The sequence below is a fragment of the Moschus berezovskii genome, chromosome 27 (assembly GCF_049115385.1).
Source record: "Moschus berezovskii isolate FMDL1 chromosome 27, NW_MosBer_1.0, whole genome shotgun sequence".
NCBI classification, from domain to species: domain Eukaryota; kingdom Metazoa; phylum Chordata; class Mammalia; order Artiodactyla; family Moschidae; genus Moschus; species Moschus berezovskii.
This window is the reverse complement of record NC_142486.1, coordinates 40334651-40348072: the sequence shown is the minus strand read 5'-3', so window position 1 is coordinate 40348072 and position 13422 is coordinate 40334651. Positions and strand designations below refer to the sequence as shown.

The window sequence follows — 13422 nt, the reverse complement described above, 5'->3', positions numbered from 1 at the left end:
CCCTACGTGTCTCCCGCTGACACTCCCTCCTGGGACAGGCTCCTTTGACACCATGCTCTGCTGTCCCTCCACTGCTCTGGGCTCCAGCTACCCCTCAGCTGGCCCCATCCGGGCACACCTGCCCCACCGGGGACCAGCCTGCTCAGCCCCACTGGTCCTCGTGCCCATCTCTGGCTCCAGGGTCTCTTTCCCCTCTGCCGAGGTGCCACTCCCGGATGTCATCACCTCGTCAGCGTGCCCACAGTGCACACTCCCTCCTGCCTTGTCCCTGCTCCCGACACGCACGTCAGCCTCACCTCCAGCCACAGCAGTAAATACCTATGGGTCCCTCCGCGTGCCCGGCCCTGTGCTAGGTTCCCCGGGGTCAGCAAGGTCCCAGGGCCCTGCTTTAGAGCGCCCTCGATGCAAAGACGAAGTCGACCGTTAAGGGACCACAGGAGCCTCCATCTACCCCATTATCCAAACCAGAACTGCGCATCCTCCGAAGTCACCCAGCTCGCTCCGCTGCCCCCGGGCGGGGGTCGGAGCCGGTCACTGCTCGGACCGCCGGCCAAGGGGCGGGGCTAGAGGCGGGGTCGTGGTCGGGGAAGGCGGGTCCTGACGCTGGGCCCGGGATTGGGCAGCCCTGCCGGAAGGGGCGGTCTTCTAGCCCGGAAGGGGCAGGGTCTCCCGGCGGCGGCCGATCGCAAAGACTTCGACCGCTTGTATGCTGCCTGCGGAGTGCTCGCGCCGGTTGGTTCCGTGCTGCTGGCGGGGCAGGGGAGGGTCCGGCGCGGCCCGAGGCCGGCCGGGCGCTGAGCCTCCGGTGCTTCCTTCCCAGGCTGGTGGCCGAGCTGCGGGACGCCCTGGACTCCTGCGCCGAGCGACAACGGCAGCTGGAGCAGAGCCTGCGAGTCTCCCGGCGGCTGCTGCGGGCCTGGTACGCGACCCCCGGACCACCTGGCTAGGCAGCCCTGGGGCAGTTAGAACCCTGCTTAGAGCCCCGGGCCGGGAGGCCGGGCTCAGCGCTCACTTCCTAGTTGCGGGCTGCCAGTGCCCCCCGCATTTCCTGAGGCCCTGAGAACGGGGCGCCCGCTTCTAGGCCAGGCGATTATGGGGGTCTGTTGGGCCCTGGCCGTGCCACGGCTGCCCTGTGTCCTTGCAGGGAACCAGCCGAGACCCCGGCTCCGGAGCCAACCCCAGGACCAGAAATTAATGAAGAGACCCCATCTTCAGGTAAATGTCAGCCCCCCCACCTTCTGCAGGTGCCGTCCCCTGCCTGTCTTCTGGCTGGCAGTGATCAGGGGCCTCTACCTGACTCTCGGCTTTCACAGCATGCCCACCCAGCCCCCAAGACCTCAAGGAGCTGGAGCTTCTGACCCAGGCACTGGAGAAGGCAGTACGAGTGCGAAAAGGCCTCTCTAAGGCTGGAGGAGTCAAGGCCCGCAGCCCGAAGTCTGGGTCCGCTTCCTCTGCCACCAGAGCCTCTGCCCCACCCAGCACCTCACGCTGCGCTGGCAGCTGTGCGCTGGAGGCAAAACCCCCTAGGGGCGTCCGCCACCCCTGGGTGCCTGCAAAGGACCTCCCTGGGCACAGGCTTCTGTTGGTGGGAGATGGCCCCCATATGGGGCAGGGGGCCAGAGCCAACAAGCCTGAAGCAGGCCTCAGGGATCAGCAGATTGTCCCCAAGGCTGCTTCTCAGGTTCCAGAAGCTTTTACGCTCAAGGATAAGGGGTGAGTTTCCCAGCAGACATTCTCTGGAGGAGCTACTGTCTGCCTGATCAGTTCCTGGGCAGCTGCAGGAGGCTAGGTTTGGGATGACAGGGAGGGCCCAGCACTGAGTAGGTGTGGACCTGGGGAGCCCTGGAATGTCACCCATGAGGCCTCAGCCCAGAAGCTGGTAGGTGGAACTGTTGGCAGTGACAGTGCCATGTTTGATGTGCTGGGGCCTGTCCCATTCTCCCTGGCTGTTCCTGTGCCCTGTGCACTTATCTACCCAGCCCGGGAGCTCCAGATGCACTGGAAACGGCCTGGGCTCTGCTATCCTCTCTGCTAGGCGGACCCCAACTGGACTGGCTCCTGTGGTCACTCTGGAAGCCCTGTCTGAGGGGGCCGGGAGAGCCTCACCCCTCACGGGGCTCTGAGTGGGGACCGGGGCCTGCAGCCCCCAGAGTTGGACAGAGCTGCCCTGAGCGCCAGTTTGCCAACAGGGCCTTACTGCGGCTGCCAGAGGCCTTCAGGAAAGCGGCTTCCCGGAATGCCCGGTGAGGCTGGTGGGGGCAAAGTGGGGGTGCGGGACCCTGGGAGGGGAGGGGGAGCCAGGGGAGTGGCAGTGGGGGTGGTAGGGGCACGAGGTGGAGAGCATGGAGGCGGAGGCTTGACCCGTGGGCCTCTCTGCTTCCTTTCCTGGGCGGTGACACTCTCACATCAGGAGCAGTACCTAGGACTGCTCTCACGGACCCAGCTCAGCCTCTCCACTGTGAGACCTTGAGCAGGTCGCCAGGTGTCCCCAGGCCACAGGTTGTAGAAGTATCGAAGGGGTTAAGCCAGGTGCACCTGCTGTGCCAGGTACAGAGCCAGCTCCCAGAGCTCTGGTTCCCAGTCAGTGCCGGCTTTTCTTCCCTTTTCCTTGGAATTCTCTCCTGGTATTTCTCCAAGTGGGTCAGCTCTGTCCCCTTTTCATGGGCAGTGTCCCCTCAGTTTCCTGGGCCCCTCCCCTGGGCCTCGCCTACTTCCCAGGACCCTGGCCCGCTGGCTGGCATCATCACACGTTGCTCTCTGGTTTGCGGGCTGCCCATGTGTGCATCCAGCCTGTGGGCCCAGCTCAGCTTGATGCAGACCGGGGATTCTGTGGATGCTGCTGCCGCCACCGCCAAAACCCAGTTCCTCCAGAAAATGCAGACAGCTGTATCCTTGCGGGAATGGGATCCTTGCAAAGGTTCTGGTTCTGAACCTGGTTTAGAGTGTGAGGAGGAACCACTCCAGGAAGGGCCAGAGCCATGCTGGGACCCAGCCCTGGGGGAGAGCGGAGGGGCTCGGCCATGGGGGAGTTTCCCTGACCCACGTGCAGGCAGGCCAACCCAGCTCCATGCTCAGTGCGGCAGAGGTGAGGCGCCTGCAGAAAGCCTGCTCGCTGCTGAGGCTTCGAATGAGGGAGGAGCTCATGGCAGGTTTGTGGGCCCCGAGTCAGGTCTGCGGCGGGATGGGGAGGGCTTCAGGACCCTCATGGACCTGGCCTGTGACTCCCCTGCTCTCGTGTAGACCCCAAGGACTGGACGCAGGAGTACCGCAGCCTGCTCACCCTGGAGGGGCTGCAGGCCCTGGTGGGGCAGTGTCTGCACAGGCTGCAGGAGCAGCAGGAGCTGCGCTCGGGTGAGGCCCGCCTGCCCCCTTCCCCCTACCCGAGCCGAACTGTGTGCGTGTGTGCCTGCTAAGTTGGGACCTTATGGACTGACTGTAGCCTGCCAGGCTCCTCTGTCCATGGGATTCTCCAGGCAGGAATACTGGAGTGGGTTGGCATTTCCTTCTCCAGGGGTTTTCCCAACCCAGGGATCTTAACGAAGTCTCCGGTGTCTCCTGCATTGCAGGAGGGTTCTTTACCTCTGAACCAGCGGGGAAACCTGATCAGGGTAAAAGTCCTCTAGCCACAGGGTGGTGTGGGGACTTGAACAGCACCCCTAGGGGAGTGGAGGCAGGCAGGCCCTTCCCACGTCCCCTTTGGGATCCTGAGATCTCAATAGTTATGCTGTGGAGCTGGCCAGTGCAGCACCCCAGCTCCAGGCCCCCTGCCCACACACAGACTCCACCAGTCTAAGTAGCTTGCGCATTTATTCACTTAGTGGGAAAGTTTCTTGTGAGAATCAGAGATCCTGGCACGCTTGGTGTTGCAAGAGAGAGTTGTTCATGGACATTAGGGCTTCACCCAGGAGGCAAGGGGGGACTTTGCAGCCCTAGTGGGGGTCTGGGGAGGAGGGCCCTGGCTGCCGCCCATGGGGTAGTGTCCCCTGTCCTTGCAGTGGTGGTGGAACAGCTGCAGGGGCCATGTCCTGAGGGGCCCCCCAGGGCTGCCTCGCCCTGTGGAGGAGACGCAGACCCAGTGTGGAGCCCCCAGCTGCTTCTCTACTCCAGCACCCAGGAGCTGCAGACCCTGGCGGCCCTCAGGCTGCGGGTGGCCATGCTGGACCAGCAGGTCCATCTGGAAAAGGTACTTCTAGACTCGGGGGCATGGGTCACTGAATGTTCAGGAGCTGTGGGCCATGGGGAGGACCCCAGGCTGAGCCCCCAAGATCTACTAGGGAAGGAGGTGGGGAGGGCACGTGTTAGCGTGCTGGAGCTTTGGGAGGCGGAGGGGGGACTGGAGTGTGGTGCCTCGACTCCTGCCCTAGATTGGGTCCCCCCAAGTGCGCTAGGCCCCCCTGAGCCCTTGGCCCTCACCACCCCCCAGGTCCTGATGGCCGAACTGCTCCCTCTGCTGAGTGAGCAGGAGCCCCTGGGGCGCCCCTGGCTGGCGCTGTGCCGGGCTGCGCACTGCCTGCTCTGCGAGAGAGGCCAGCGCTTCCTCACTGTCCTGCGAGATGAGCCTGCTGACCGACTGAGCCCTCCCTGAGGCCAGGCCTACCCCAGCCCCCAAGCCCACAACAAGGCCGGCTGGCTCTGCCCCTAGCCCGACTGTTGGCGAGACCCCCCCCGCCTTCCTAGTAACTAAACGAATTGGCATCAAGGGCATTTTCACTGGTGCAGGGCCCAGAGGGGCCTGTGCCCCCTCGGGAAGCCAGGTTTCCACCCGGCGGGGACTGCCCCCGGCTCTTCCTGGGGAACTTACGGCCTTCCTCACATTTGCTGAACCTGCTGGTCAGGGTTTGGCCTTGCTTGGCCTTCCACGGGCTTAGGAGAACAGAGGCTGTGGGGACTTTTCTTAGCTCTCTCTGTTTCCTCTTGCTGTACACTTACAAGCCACTTGTGTGACGTTAAAACCGCTTTAGAAAGTACGTATTTTTAAATCACACCAAGGTGGGCCTTGGCGCATGTTTGTTTTTGTCTTTGTGTGTTTTACTTACCAAGCACATATCAAGTATATTTACCCAGAACGGGCATATCCATTGTGTACTGAAGGGAGGGGTCCCGGCCCCTTCAAGTGGGCTGCCCCGGGGCCTCACCGCTTGCTCTAGCCCTTGCACACCTGAAACCTCTCCCCACAAGTGCCTGGATGCATCCTGGGGTCACCCAAAGAGCAGAGAGCCAGTGTCTGCCCGGGCAGCCGCTGTCTGCCCACAGCCGTCTCTCCTGGCACCCATGTCCACTTCTGCCCCCTGTGCTGTCGCTCTGGCTGCTGTGGGCCCCCCAGACTGAGTCCCCTTCAGGGAACAGGCCCATCACCCTCCCCTGCTGAAGGAACCACCGTTTCCTGGAAGGCAGGAAAGTGTAGAGGTCCAGGTCACCACCTCTGAGTTTCCATCAGGACTTGTTTGCTGCTGTGGGCCTTCCAGCATGATCCTTGAAGACTGCATGTCGTCCCCAGTGCCTTTCTGGGCAGTGGTTATCACCGCTGGGGTGAAGATGAGTAGGATGATGTTACAGGCTTCACAGCCCTGAGCCCTGAGGAGGGCTGCCAGGCGGTGGTGTCCCTGTCGTGAGCCTTTAGTGAGCACCTGTGTGGACCACGCATGAGCCTCAGGGCGGGGCAGTGGCTCTCTGTGTGGACAGTGATGGGCGAGAATAGTAACACCACTTCTGCCTCAGGAGGCCGGAACTCCTGGAGAAGGCCAGGTCTCCTGTGAGCCTGCTGAAGCACTGCAGGTGTGGGGGATGAACTGGGTGATGCTGAAGCAGCCTTGGGGTGGCCCCACCCTGCAGGAGACTATTTGTGAAGGGCCCCACTGTTCAACAGGCCAGAAACCTTGGACATGGAGTCCCATTCCTTTGGGGCTGCTGGGGACCAGGTGACAGACCAAAGTAGGAAGGGAAAAATCGGAGGCCCTCACTGCACTGAGGGGCCTCCATGGAGTGAAGCTCGAGGAGAGGGAGAGAGAGCGGGGCTTGGGGCTCACCCACCCCCAGAGCTTACTCCCAGGTGCTGGGACCTGGAGGAATCCTGTCTCCAGGGCGAGCTCCACCACCGCCCGGTTCCGGGCTGCTCTAGAATCGATTTCCATAGCAGGTGGTCTCCCCGAAGTTACCTCATCCACTGCTCACTGCACCTTACCAATAGGCAGGGGGGCGCCACCCCTCTGTCTCTAGCGGAGTCCAGATGGTTATTGACTCAGTGACCCGCCTCTGCAGGGCCAGCCCTGCGGGCCACTGTGGGCACCTGAGCCTTCACGGGCAGGGCGGTTCCAGCAGATAACTGAGGGGGAGCGGTCTGGGTGGGTCCCAACACAAGGCCCCCCAGAGCCGGAAAGGCAGACCCGCCAAGGGTCAGCGCCCGCCCACCCCATTCCACACCCCGCCTGGAGGCGGCAGCGAAGACCTCCTGGCCCCGGCGGCCCTGCTGGCGTCACCGCCTCGCCGGCCAACCCGCGCCGAGGTGGCGGGGCGAGTGGGGCTGCAGGGAGCGCCCACACCCACCCAGAGCGCAGCCCCCGCGTCGCAGGCATGAGCGCGGCCGAGCCCCCGCCCGCGGCAGAGGCCCTCGAGCCCCCCTGGGCTCTCCGCGCGCTGCTCTTGGCCACCGGCGGCGCGGGGGGCTCCTGGCCGCGCTGCGTCCTGCCGTTCGGCGCCGTGGCTCTGCTAGCCGGCGCCGCCGCCACGGCCATCACCTTCTCGCTGCGCGGACCCCGCCTGGACCTGGCCCAGGGCTCGGCGCTGGCGGCGCTCGGCGCGGGCCTCGGACTCCTGGCCGCAGCCTTCCTGTGCTGGCGCGCGCGGCGGCGGCGGCAGAGGGTCGGGCGCGGGGGGCGGCGGGAGTCGGGGGCGGCCTGAGCCCGCGCGCCAAGACCCCTCCCCTGCGAGGTCACGGCCAGCGGAGCGCCTCCTCCCTGCCGACCTCGCCTGGGCCCGGCTGCCGCAGTGCCGAGCGCGGCGCGGAAGCCTCCTCGCCAGACGCCTCCCCAAAGCGTTCCGTTCTGACCGGTCAGGAGGCCCGAACTCTGGGGGCTTCGAGCCACTTCCCTCCCTTCCCCCGACTCGGCTCTGCCCGTCTCGCACCCGTCTCCTCCCAGCGCTGCTTTTCAGCGTCTCGCTTGGCGCGCAGAGCGGGCCTGGCTGAGCGCGGGGCTGGCGGCGGTCGGCGCGGCCCGCGGGCGCAAGGCGGTGGCAGGCCGGGGACTCGGCGTGGCCACCCACCTCCGGGCGAGGCACAGTGTGCTGTGTCCCCCTCCCCTAATTGTCTTTCTACCCCGCTGGTGTGGAAGCCCCTCGGGGCAAAATAGGCTCTCAATAAATGTTTGCGCTATAAATGAACAAGTGGTGGCTTGCAAGCGTCTGGTGGGACTAGTGAGCTAAGCCGGGAATATTTGATCCGTTGGCCTTTTAAGGGAAAACCCCCAGACCCCTGAGGCCTGCCGGGACCCGAGATGGGTACCCAAAGCCCACAGCTAGCGGCTGTCCCTCTGAGTGAGGGCAGGGCTGGGAAGGCTGCAGCAGGCTTTGGGGCTGCAGGTGGGGGCAGAGGCCAGGCCTCCTCCAAGGTGCAGGTTGGGGCAGGGCCAGCAGAGAGGTGCAGGCGTGAGAGGCCCCAGTCCGGGGCTGGGACAGATGGCTGAGTCCACAAGGAGCACTGATGCTGGCTGGGGGGCTGGGGGGAAGGCCCTCCCTAGCTCTCCTCACACCATCTGCCAGGGCCGCCCCAGCGCCAGAAGAGAATGAATACCTCCTGGGAAGAGCCTGGGCTGCCCGCAGCCTCCTCCATGGGGGGCTAATGGCGCAGTGACCCTCTGGGCGGAGGCCCTTCCTGCTGACCCGGTGAACACTCTTCAGGCTTAGCCCTCCGGTGTAGCCAGAGGCCCCCAGCTGTTCTCCCGACCCTCCCCCGCCTCACCAGGAGGCTGGGCGGCACATGAAGCCTGCAGGGCTGGGCGAGGAGAGCTGCTCCCTACTTTCCTCCTTCAGGCAGGAGTCCTGAAGTTCAGACAGCTAGGCTTTCCCTGGAGGCTTGTCTCAGGCCCCCAGGAACCACTGTCTTGGACCTAGGCCTTTCTCCCCACTGTGGCCAGCTCCGTGCTTGTAACAGTCCCAGCAGGATCTATCCCCAACCCCAACTCCCACCAGGTACCCCCCATCCCAGATAGGTTTGGGGTGATGATCGAAGAACCTTGAAGAGAATGGTTGGGAAGACGCTCCTGCACCCGACCCATCCCAGAGCAGAGCCGTGCGCCCTGCCGGCTCTCTCATTCGTGCCTGGCTGTTTATTGTAAAGGGCATGTTCTCTTTATTAAGAAGTTGAGGGACAGACCCCAGTGCCAGTCCCCACCCCTGCATTTGAGCTGCTCAGGCCTGGTAAAGGGCCCACCAGAGAGCGTCAGTCACTGCAGGTGGCCCAGCCCCCTGTCTTCCTGCTGCTCCTTCTCCAAGGCGTGTCCTTCAGTATCATTCTGCTTCTCTCCATCCTCTTCTGTCCTTGCAGTGTCTCTGGCCCAGCTGAGGGGGCAGCCCCGCCTCACAGACACACCCCCGTGGTGTCTCCACTGACAGCTAGCCTGGCCTGGGGTCAGCCTCCCATGTGGAAATTCAGGCCTCAGAGATGCTCCCCGGCAGATGTATTCCGGCGTTCCTGCCCTGTCCGCGTGGGGCTGCCCCTTCCTGGGACGCTTTGCCCCGACTCAGGTCTGTTGAGCTCCTATGCGGCTCAGGAAATCCCAACGGCAAAGGGGGAACAATAGACATCTGGCTGATGAGGAAATTGAAGCTTGGGCAGGTTGAGGACTCGAAACCACATAACTAGAAACTGGAGCAGCATGGATTCGAAATCAGACCTGGCCCCAATCCTGAATTCTTTCTGCTGGAGCAGACTGCTGCCTCGGGGACACCCCCACAACCACCAGCCCAGCCTGGCTCCCTTTGCCCCAAGTGTGCCCTGTAGGGACCCAGGCGAGCATCCGGGACCCAGTCTTCAGCTCCAGGGCCCGGGGCCCCTCAGGGGCCTGAGGGAGGAGGCGCCCAGACCCCCGCCCAGCACGTGGCACAACCCCAGGAGCAGTCAGAGCCTGGCTGCGGGCCGGGGGCCGGCTGGGTGGTCCCCCACGGGCTGCGTGGCGGGGCCACCCGCTCCAGCCCCCTCCCACCAGCACATTCCTGGCTCCGCGGCCCCTCCCCCGGCTCCAGGGCCTCCCAGCCCCCTCCCCCGCTGGCCCGACCGGCGTCTGAATCTGCTTCTGATTCCGGCTCTGCCGACGCGGCCCCCTCCTCTGCCCTCCCTCCTTCCCGGCCGAGCAGCCCCGCCCCCGGCTGGGCCCAGGCTGGAGCCCGCTGCGCCCCCCACCCCCTCCTGGCACAGCTCGCCCGCCCTCGCTGCAGCCGGGAGGAGGCGGCGGCCGGGGCGCCCCAGGCCCCGCCCGCCCTCGGCCCATCCCGGGAGGCCGGGAGACCTGCTCGACCCGGCCCTCGGTGGGTGAGTGCGAGTGGCGGGCGGCGGGTGGGGCCTCTGCGGGCGGAGGCGCCGAGGGCGGGGGCGACGCCTGTCAACGCTCCAGGCCCCGCGGGAGGACGCGCGGGCGTCCCCGCTGCTCCGCTGGGCCCGGAGCGTGCCCGCGGCGGCGCCCACCTCTGGGCCCCGGTTGGGGCCGCCCGGGGGCTCTGGTGGCTTGGCACCCCGGGCTAGCGGGCAGAGCCTTGGACTGGGCTCTCTCTCTCCCGAGGGCAGCGGCGTGGGGCCCCGGCCGGCCGGCTGACCCCCGGCGGCTCCGGCCATGCCCGGCTGGCCCTGGGGGCTGCTGCTGACCGCGGGCACGCTCTCGGCCGCGCTGAGCCCGGGACCGCCGGTGCCCGCCGACCCCTGCCATGACGACGGGGGCGCGCCCCGCGGCTGCGTGCCCGGCCTGGTGAACGCGGCCTTGGGCCGCGAGGTGCTGGCCTCCAGCACATGCGGGCGGCCGGCCACGCGGGCCTGCGACGCTTCGGACCCGCGGCGGGCACACCCCGCCGCCCTCCTGACCTCCGCAGGCGGCACCACCAGCCCGCTGTGCTGGCGCTCGGACTCGCTGACGCAGGTGCCCCACAACGTGACCCTCACAGTGCCCCTAGGCAAGGCTTTTGAGCTGGTGTTCGTGAGCCTGCGCTTCTGCTCGGCACCCCCCACCTCCCTGGCCCTGCTCAAGTCGCAGGACCACGGCCGCAGCTGGACCCCACTCGGCTTCTTCTCCTCCCACTGTGGCCTGGACTATGGCCGCCTGCCTGCCCCTGCCGATGGCCCAGCTGGCCCGGGGCCCGAAGCCCTGTGCTTCCCCGCGCCCCAGGCCCAGCATGATGGTGGTGGCCTGCTGGCCTTCAGCGTGCAGGACGGCAGCCCGCCAGGCCTGGATCTGGACAGCAGCCCGGTGCTCCAAGACTGGGTGACTGCCACGGACATTCAAGTAGTGCTTACAAGGCCTGCCGTGCTGGGAGACACCAGGGGTGCCACAACCATGGCCCCTTACTCTTACTCAGCCACTGAGCTCCAGGTGGGCGGGCGCTGCAAGTGCAATGGGCACGCGTCCAGGTGCCTGCTGGACCCCCAGGGCCACCTGACCTGCGACTGCCGGCACGGCACTGAGGGCCCGGACTGCAGCCGCTGCAAGCCCTTCTACTGCGACAGGCCGTGGCAGCGGGCCACTGCCCGGGAAGCCCACGCCTGCCTTGGTGAGGCCTTGGAGGGTGGCCTGGGGATCTGAGACTGGGCCAGCCTGTCCCTGACCCACCCTTCCCCGCAGCTTGCTCCTGCAATGGTCATGCCCGCCGCTGCCGCTTCAACATGGAGCTGTACCGGCTGTCCGGCCGCCGCAGCGGTGGTGTCTGCCTCAACTGCCGGCACAATACTGCTGGCCGGCACTGCCACTACTGCCGGGAGGGCTTCTACCGAGACCCCGGCCGTGCCCTGAGTGACCGCCGTGCCTGTAGGGGTGAGCCTTCAGCCAGCCACCTGCATGCCTCACTCTCCCAGGTTTCCCCAACCCCAGATGGGCTTCTGACCATCCCCCTTCTGTCCTCAGCCTGTGATTGTCACCCAGTTGGTGCTGCTGGCAAAACCTGCAACCAGACCACCGGCCAGTGTCCCTGCAAGGATGGCGTCACTGGCCTCACCTGCAACCGCTGTGCTCCTGGCTTCCAGCAGAGCCGCTCTCCGGTGGCACCCTGCGTTAGTGAGTGATGGTGCCCTGCTTGGACCACCTTGGCAGAGGTCACCCCAGCTCCAAGCTGCTGCCTCCCTGGGCCCCGCAGATCCCCGGCTCCCCTCAACTATCCCCTGAGCCCTGCAGATCCCCCTGACCCCCGTCAAATGCAGCCCATTATCCTATCCTCCCCACAGAGACCCCTGTCCCTGGACCCACTGAGAGCAGTCCTGTGGAGCCCCAGGGTGAGCAGAGGTCCCAGAGGGGCATGTCCTTGGGGGGAGGGGGCGGTGGTTTCCCGGAGGGCCGGAGGGTGGGAGGAGGAGGGAAGGAGATGGGGACCTCTCCTGGGGTGCCAACCTCCTCTTGCGCCCTCCTCCCAGACTGCGACTTGCACTGCAAACCCGCCCGTGGCAGCTACCGCATCAGCCTGAAGAAGTTCTGCAGGAAGGACTACGGTAGGCCGCCCTCTGGCCTCCCACCCTCAGGCTTCCTGCCAGACCCCCGCCCCTCCTCACCTTGTCCTCCCTACTCTCCCTCTGGAGGTCCTGACCCTCCCTGGACCCTAAGGTCATTCCCCCAGTCCCTCAGCTCCTCCGCGCCCCCTGGCCCCGCCCTGCCAGCCCCCGGGGCCTCTCGGTGCTCCCGCTGCGGCGTGTCCTCTTCGTGTTCCTCCTTTGCGCCCCTGACCCCCACGTACACCCGTACCCGCACCCCAGCTGGCGCTCTGGGCGCCTCGGCTCCCGCCCCCTCCGGGCCCCGCCCCGCCTGACCCCGCCCCTCTCGCCTCCCCCGCAGCGGTGCAGGTGGCGGTGGGCGCGCGCGGCGAGGCGCGTGGCTCCTGGACGCGCTTCCCGGTGGCCGTGCTCGCCGTGTTCCGGAGCGGCGAGGAGCGCGCCCGGCGCGGGAGCAGCGCGTTGTGGGTGCCAGCGCGGGACGCCGCCTGCGGCTGCCCCCGCCTACTGCCAGGCCGCCGCTACCTGCTGCTGGGGGGCGGGCCGGGGGCCGCGGTTGGGGACCCCGGGGACCGGGGGCCTGGGCTCAGCGCCGCCCGCGGGAGCCTCGTGTTGCCCTGGAGGGATGCGTGGACGAGACGCCTTCGGAGGCTGCAGCGGCGCGAGCGGCGAGGGCGCTGTGGGACCGCCTGAGCCCGCGGGCCGGGCGGGAGCCGGGCGGGGCGCTCCCCACTCATCAAGGCTCACCTTCGTCCAGTGCATCTGCCTGACGAGAAGTCTTTGATCGCGTCGCGCGCGCTGCCCCTCTGGGCCCCCGCCCCGCGCCTCCCCCGGTGCCCCGAGCGCCTGCCCAGGAGGGGTGAGCGGCGCAGCGACACCCCCGCCCCAACACGGAGTGATGTGGTAGCCCCAAAGAGCGGTTTCGAGCCCCCCTTGTGCAGTTGTCATCCAAAGGACCCCACGGCCCCCCCACCTTCGAGCTATCTATCTACCTCCTCCAGGGGGGCACCACGGTGCCCCCGAGGGTTGTGAACCCCCTGCGAACACCTCAGGGGCCTCGGTGACACACACCCGCAGCCCCGCGTGTCGTGGTCCCTCAGCGTTCCCGCGTTCCTGAGGCACTGACACCGCACCCCCAAAGTTATGAACCCCCTTCTGATGCCAGGACCCACAGAGCTCTGAGAGCACCCCAGGGACCGCCGAGACGCCACCTCCTCGGGCTCTGATTTCCGGGAGGACGCCCCGAGAGGCGGTGCGGCCGCCACAGACGCGCTGGGCGACGAGGGCTGCCCGTCCTCGTCAGGACCGGCGGGGGGCGCCAGGGCTCCTCCCGCGGCGGCGGCGGCGGCGGGCTCCCGTCACGCCTGCCGGCGGGGCGTCCGCGTCCCTGTCCGCGGTGACTGTGTTCGGCCTCTTTTCTGGCCCGTTGTGTCCGTGTCTCTTGTCTCCGTCCGGCTGTCTTTCTCAACCCGGGTCTCCGGGCTCCTCCCCTCAGGGCTCGCACGGAGGCTCCCCCGCAGCAGCCCGGACGTCGTGCCCACAAACGAGCGCGCGTTCCCAGGCCGGCCCGGCGCGACCGCTACCCTGGCGGGCACCACCCCAGCCCCGGACTCCCGATGCTCCCCACCTTGCCGGCGCCTGGGCTCGGCGGACACCCACAGCCGCGCGCGCGCCCCCTCGCCTCGCGCCGGGCCGGGCGCGGAGCCGGCGCATGCTCCGGCCGCCCGGCCCCGGGGCGTCAGCGCGCA

General features: G+C 67.0%; 2 protein-coding genes and 1 pseudogene across 4 annotated transcripts; all 3 read left to right on the top strand.

Moving 5' to 3' along the window:
- Window positions 1-618: 618 nt before the first annotated feature.
- On the top strand, window positions 619-5015 carry TEDC2 (tubulin epsilon and delta complex 2). 3 transcript variants are annotated; one of them, XM_055409248.2, is made up of 10 exons: window positions 619-732; window positions 821-919; window positions 1145-1215; window positions 1314-1713; window positions 2190-2243; window positions 2790-2886; window positions 3050-3149; window positions 3241-3351; window positions 3996-4183; window positions 4424-5015. In XM_055409248.2, exons 1-10 carry the CDS (start codon window positions 707-709, stop codon window positions 4583-4585), a joined length of 1308 nt encoding a protein of 435 aa, XP_055265223.2. In that variant the 5' UTR covers window positions 619-706; the 3' UTR covers window positions 4586-5015. The 3 variants fall into 3 exon arrangements, with proteins under 3 accessions (XP_055265223.2, XP_055265224.2, XP_088689096.1); XM_055409249.2 differs by lacking the exon at window positions 4424-5015 and having other exon boundaries at window positions 2669-2886; window positions 3996-4177; XM_088832970.1 differs by lacking the exons at window positions 619-732; window positions 821-919; window positions 1145-1215 and having other exon boundaries at window positions 1451-1713; window positions 2411-2886.
- Window positions 5016-5882: 867 nt separating this feature from the next.
- Window positions 5883-7357, top strand: LOC148773708 (uncharacterized; annotated as a pseudogene).
- A 1973-nt stretch (window positions 7358-9330) lies between these two features.
- On the top strand, window positions 9331-13393 carry NTN3 (netrin 3). The gene is made up of 6 exons (XM_055409251.2): window positions 9331-10749; window positions 10821-11009; window positions 11100-11249; window positions 11417-11464; window positions 11603-11677; window positions 12018-13393. Exons 1-6 carry the CDS (start codon window positions 9822-9824, stop codon window positions 12365-12367), a joined length of 1740 nt encoding a protein of 579 aa, XP_055265226.1. The 5' UTR covers window positions 9331-9821; the 3' UTR covers window positions 12368-13393.
- Window positions 13394-13422: the final 29 nt, after the last annotated feature.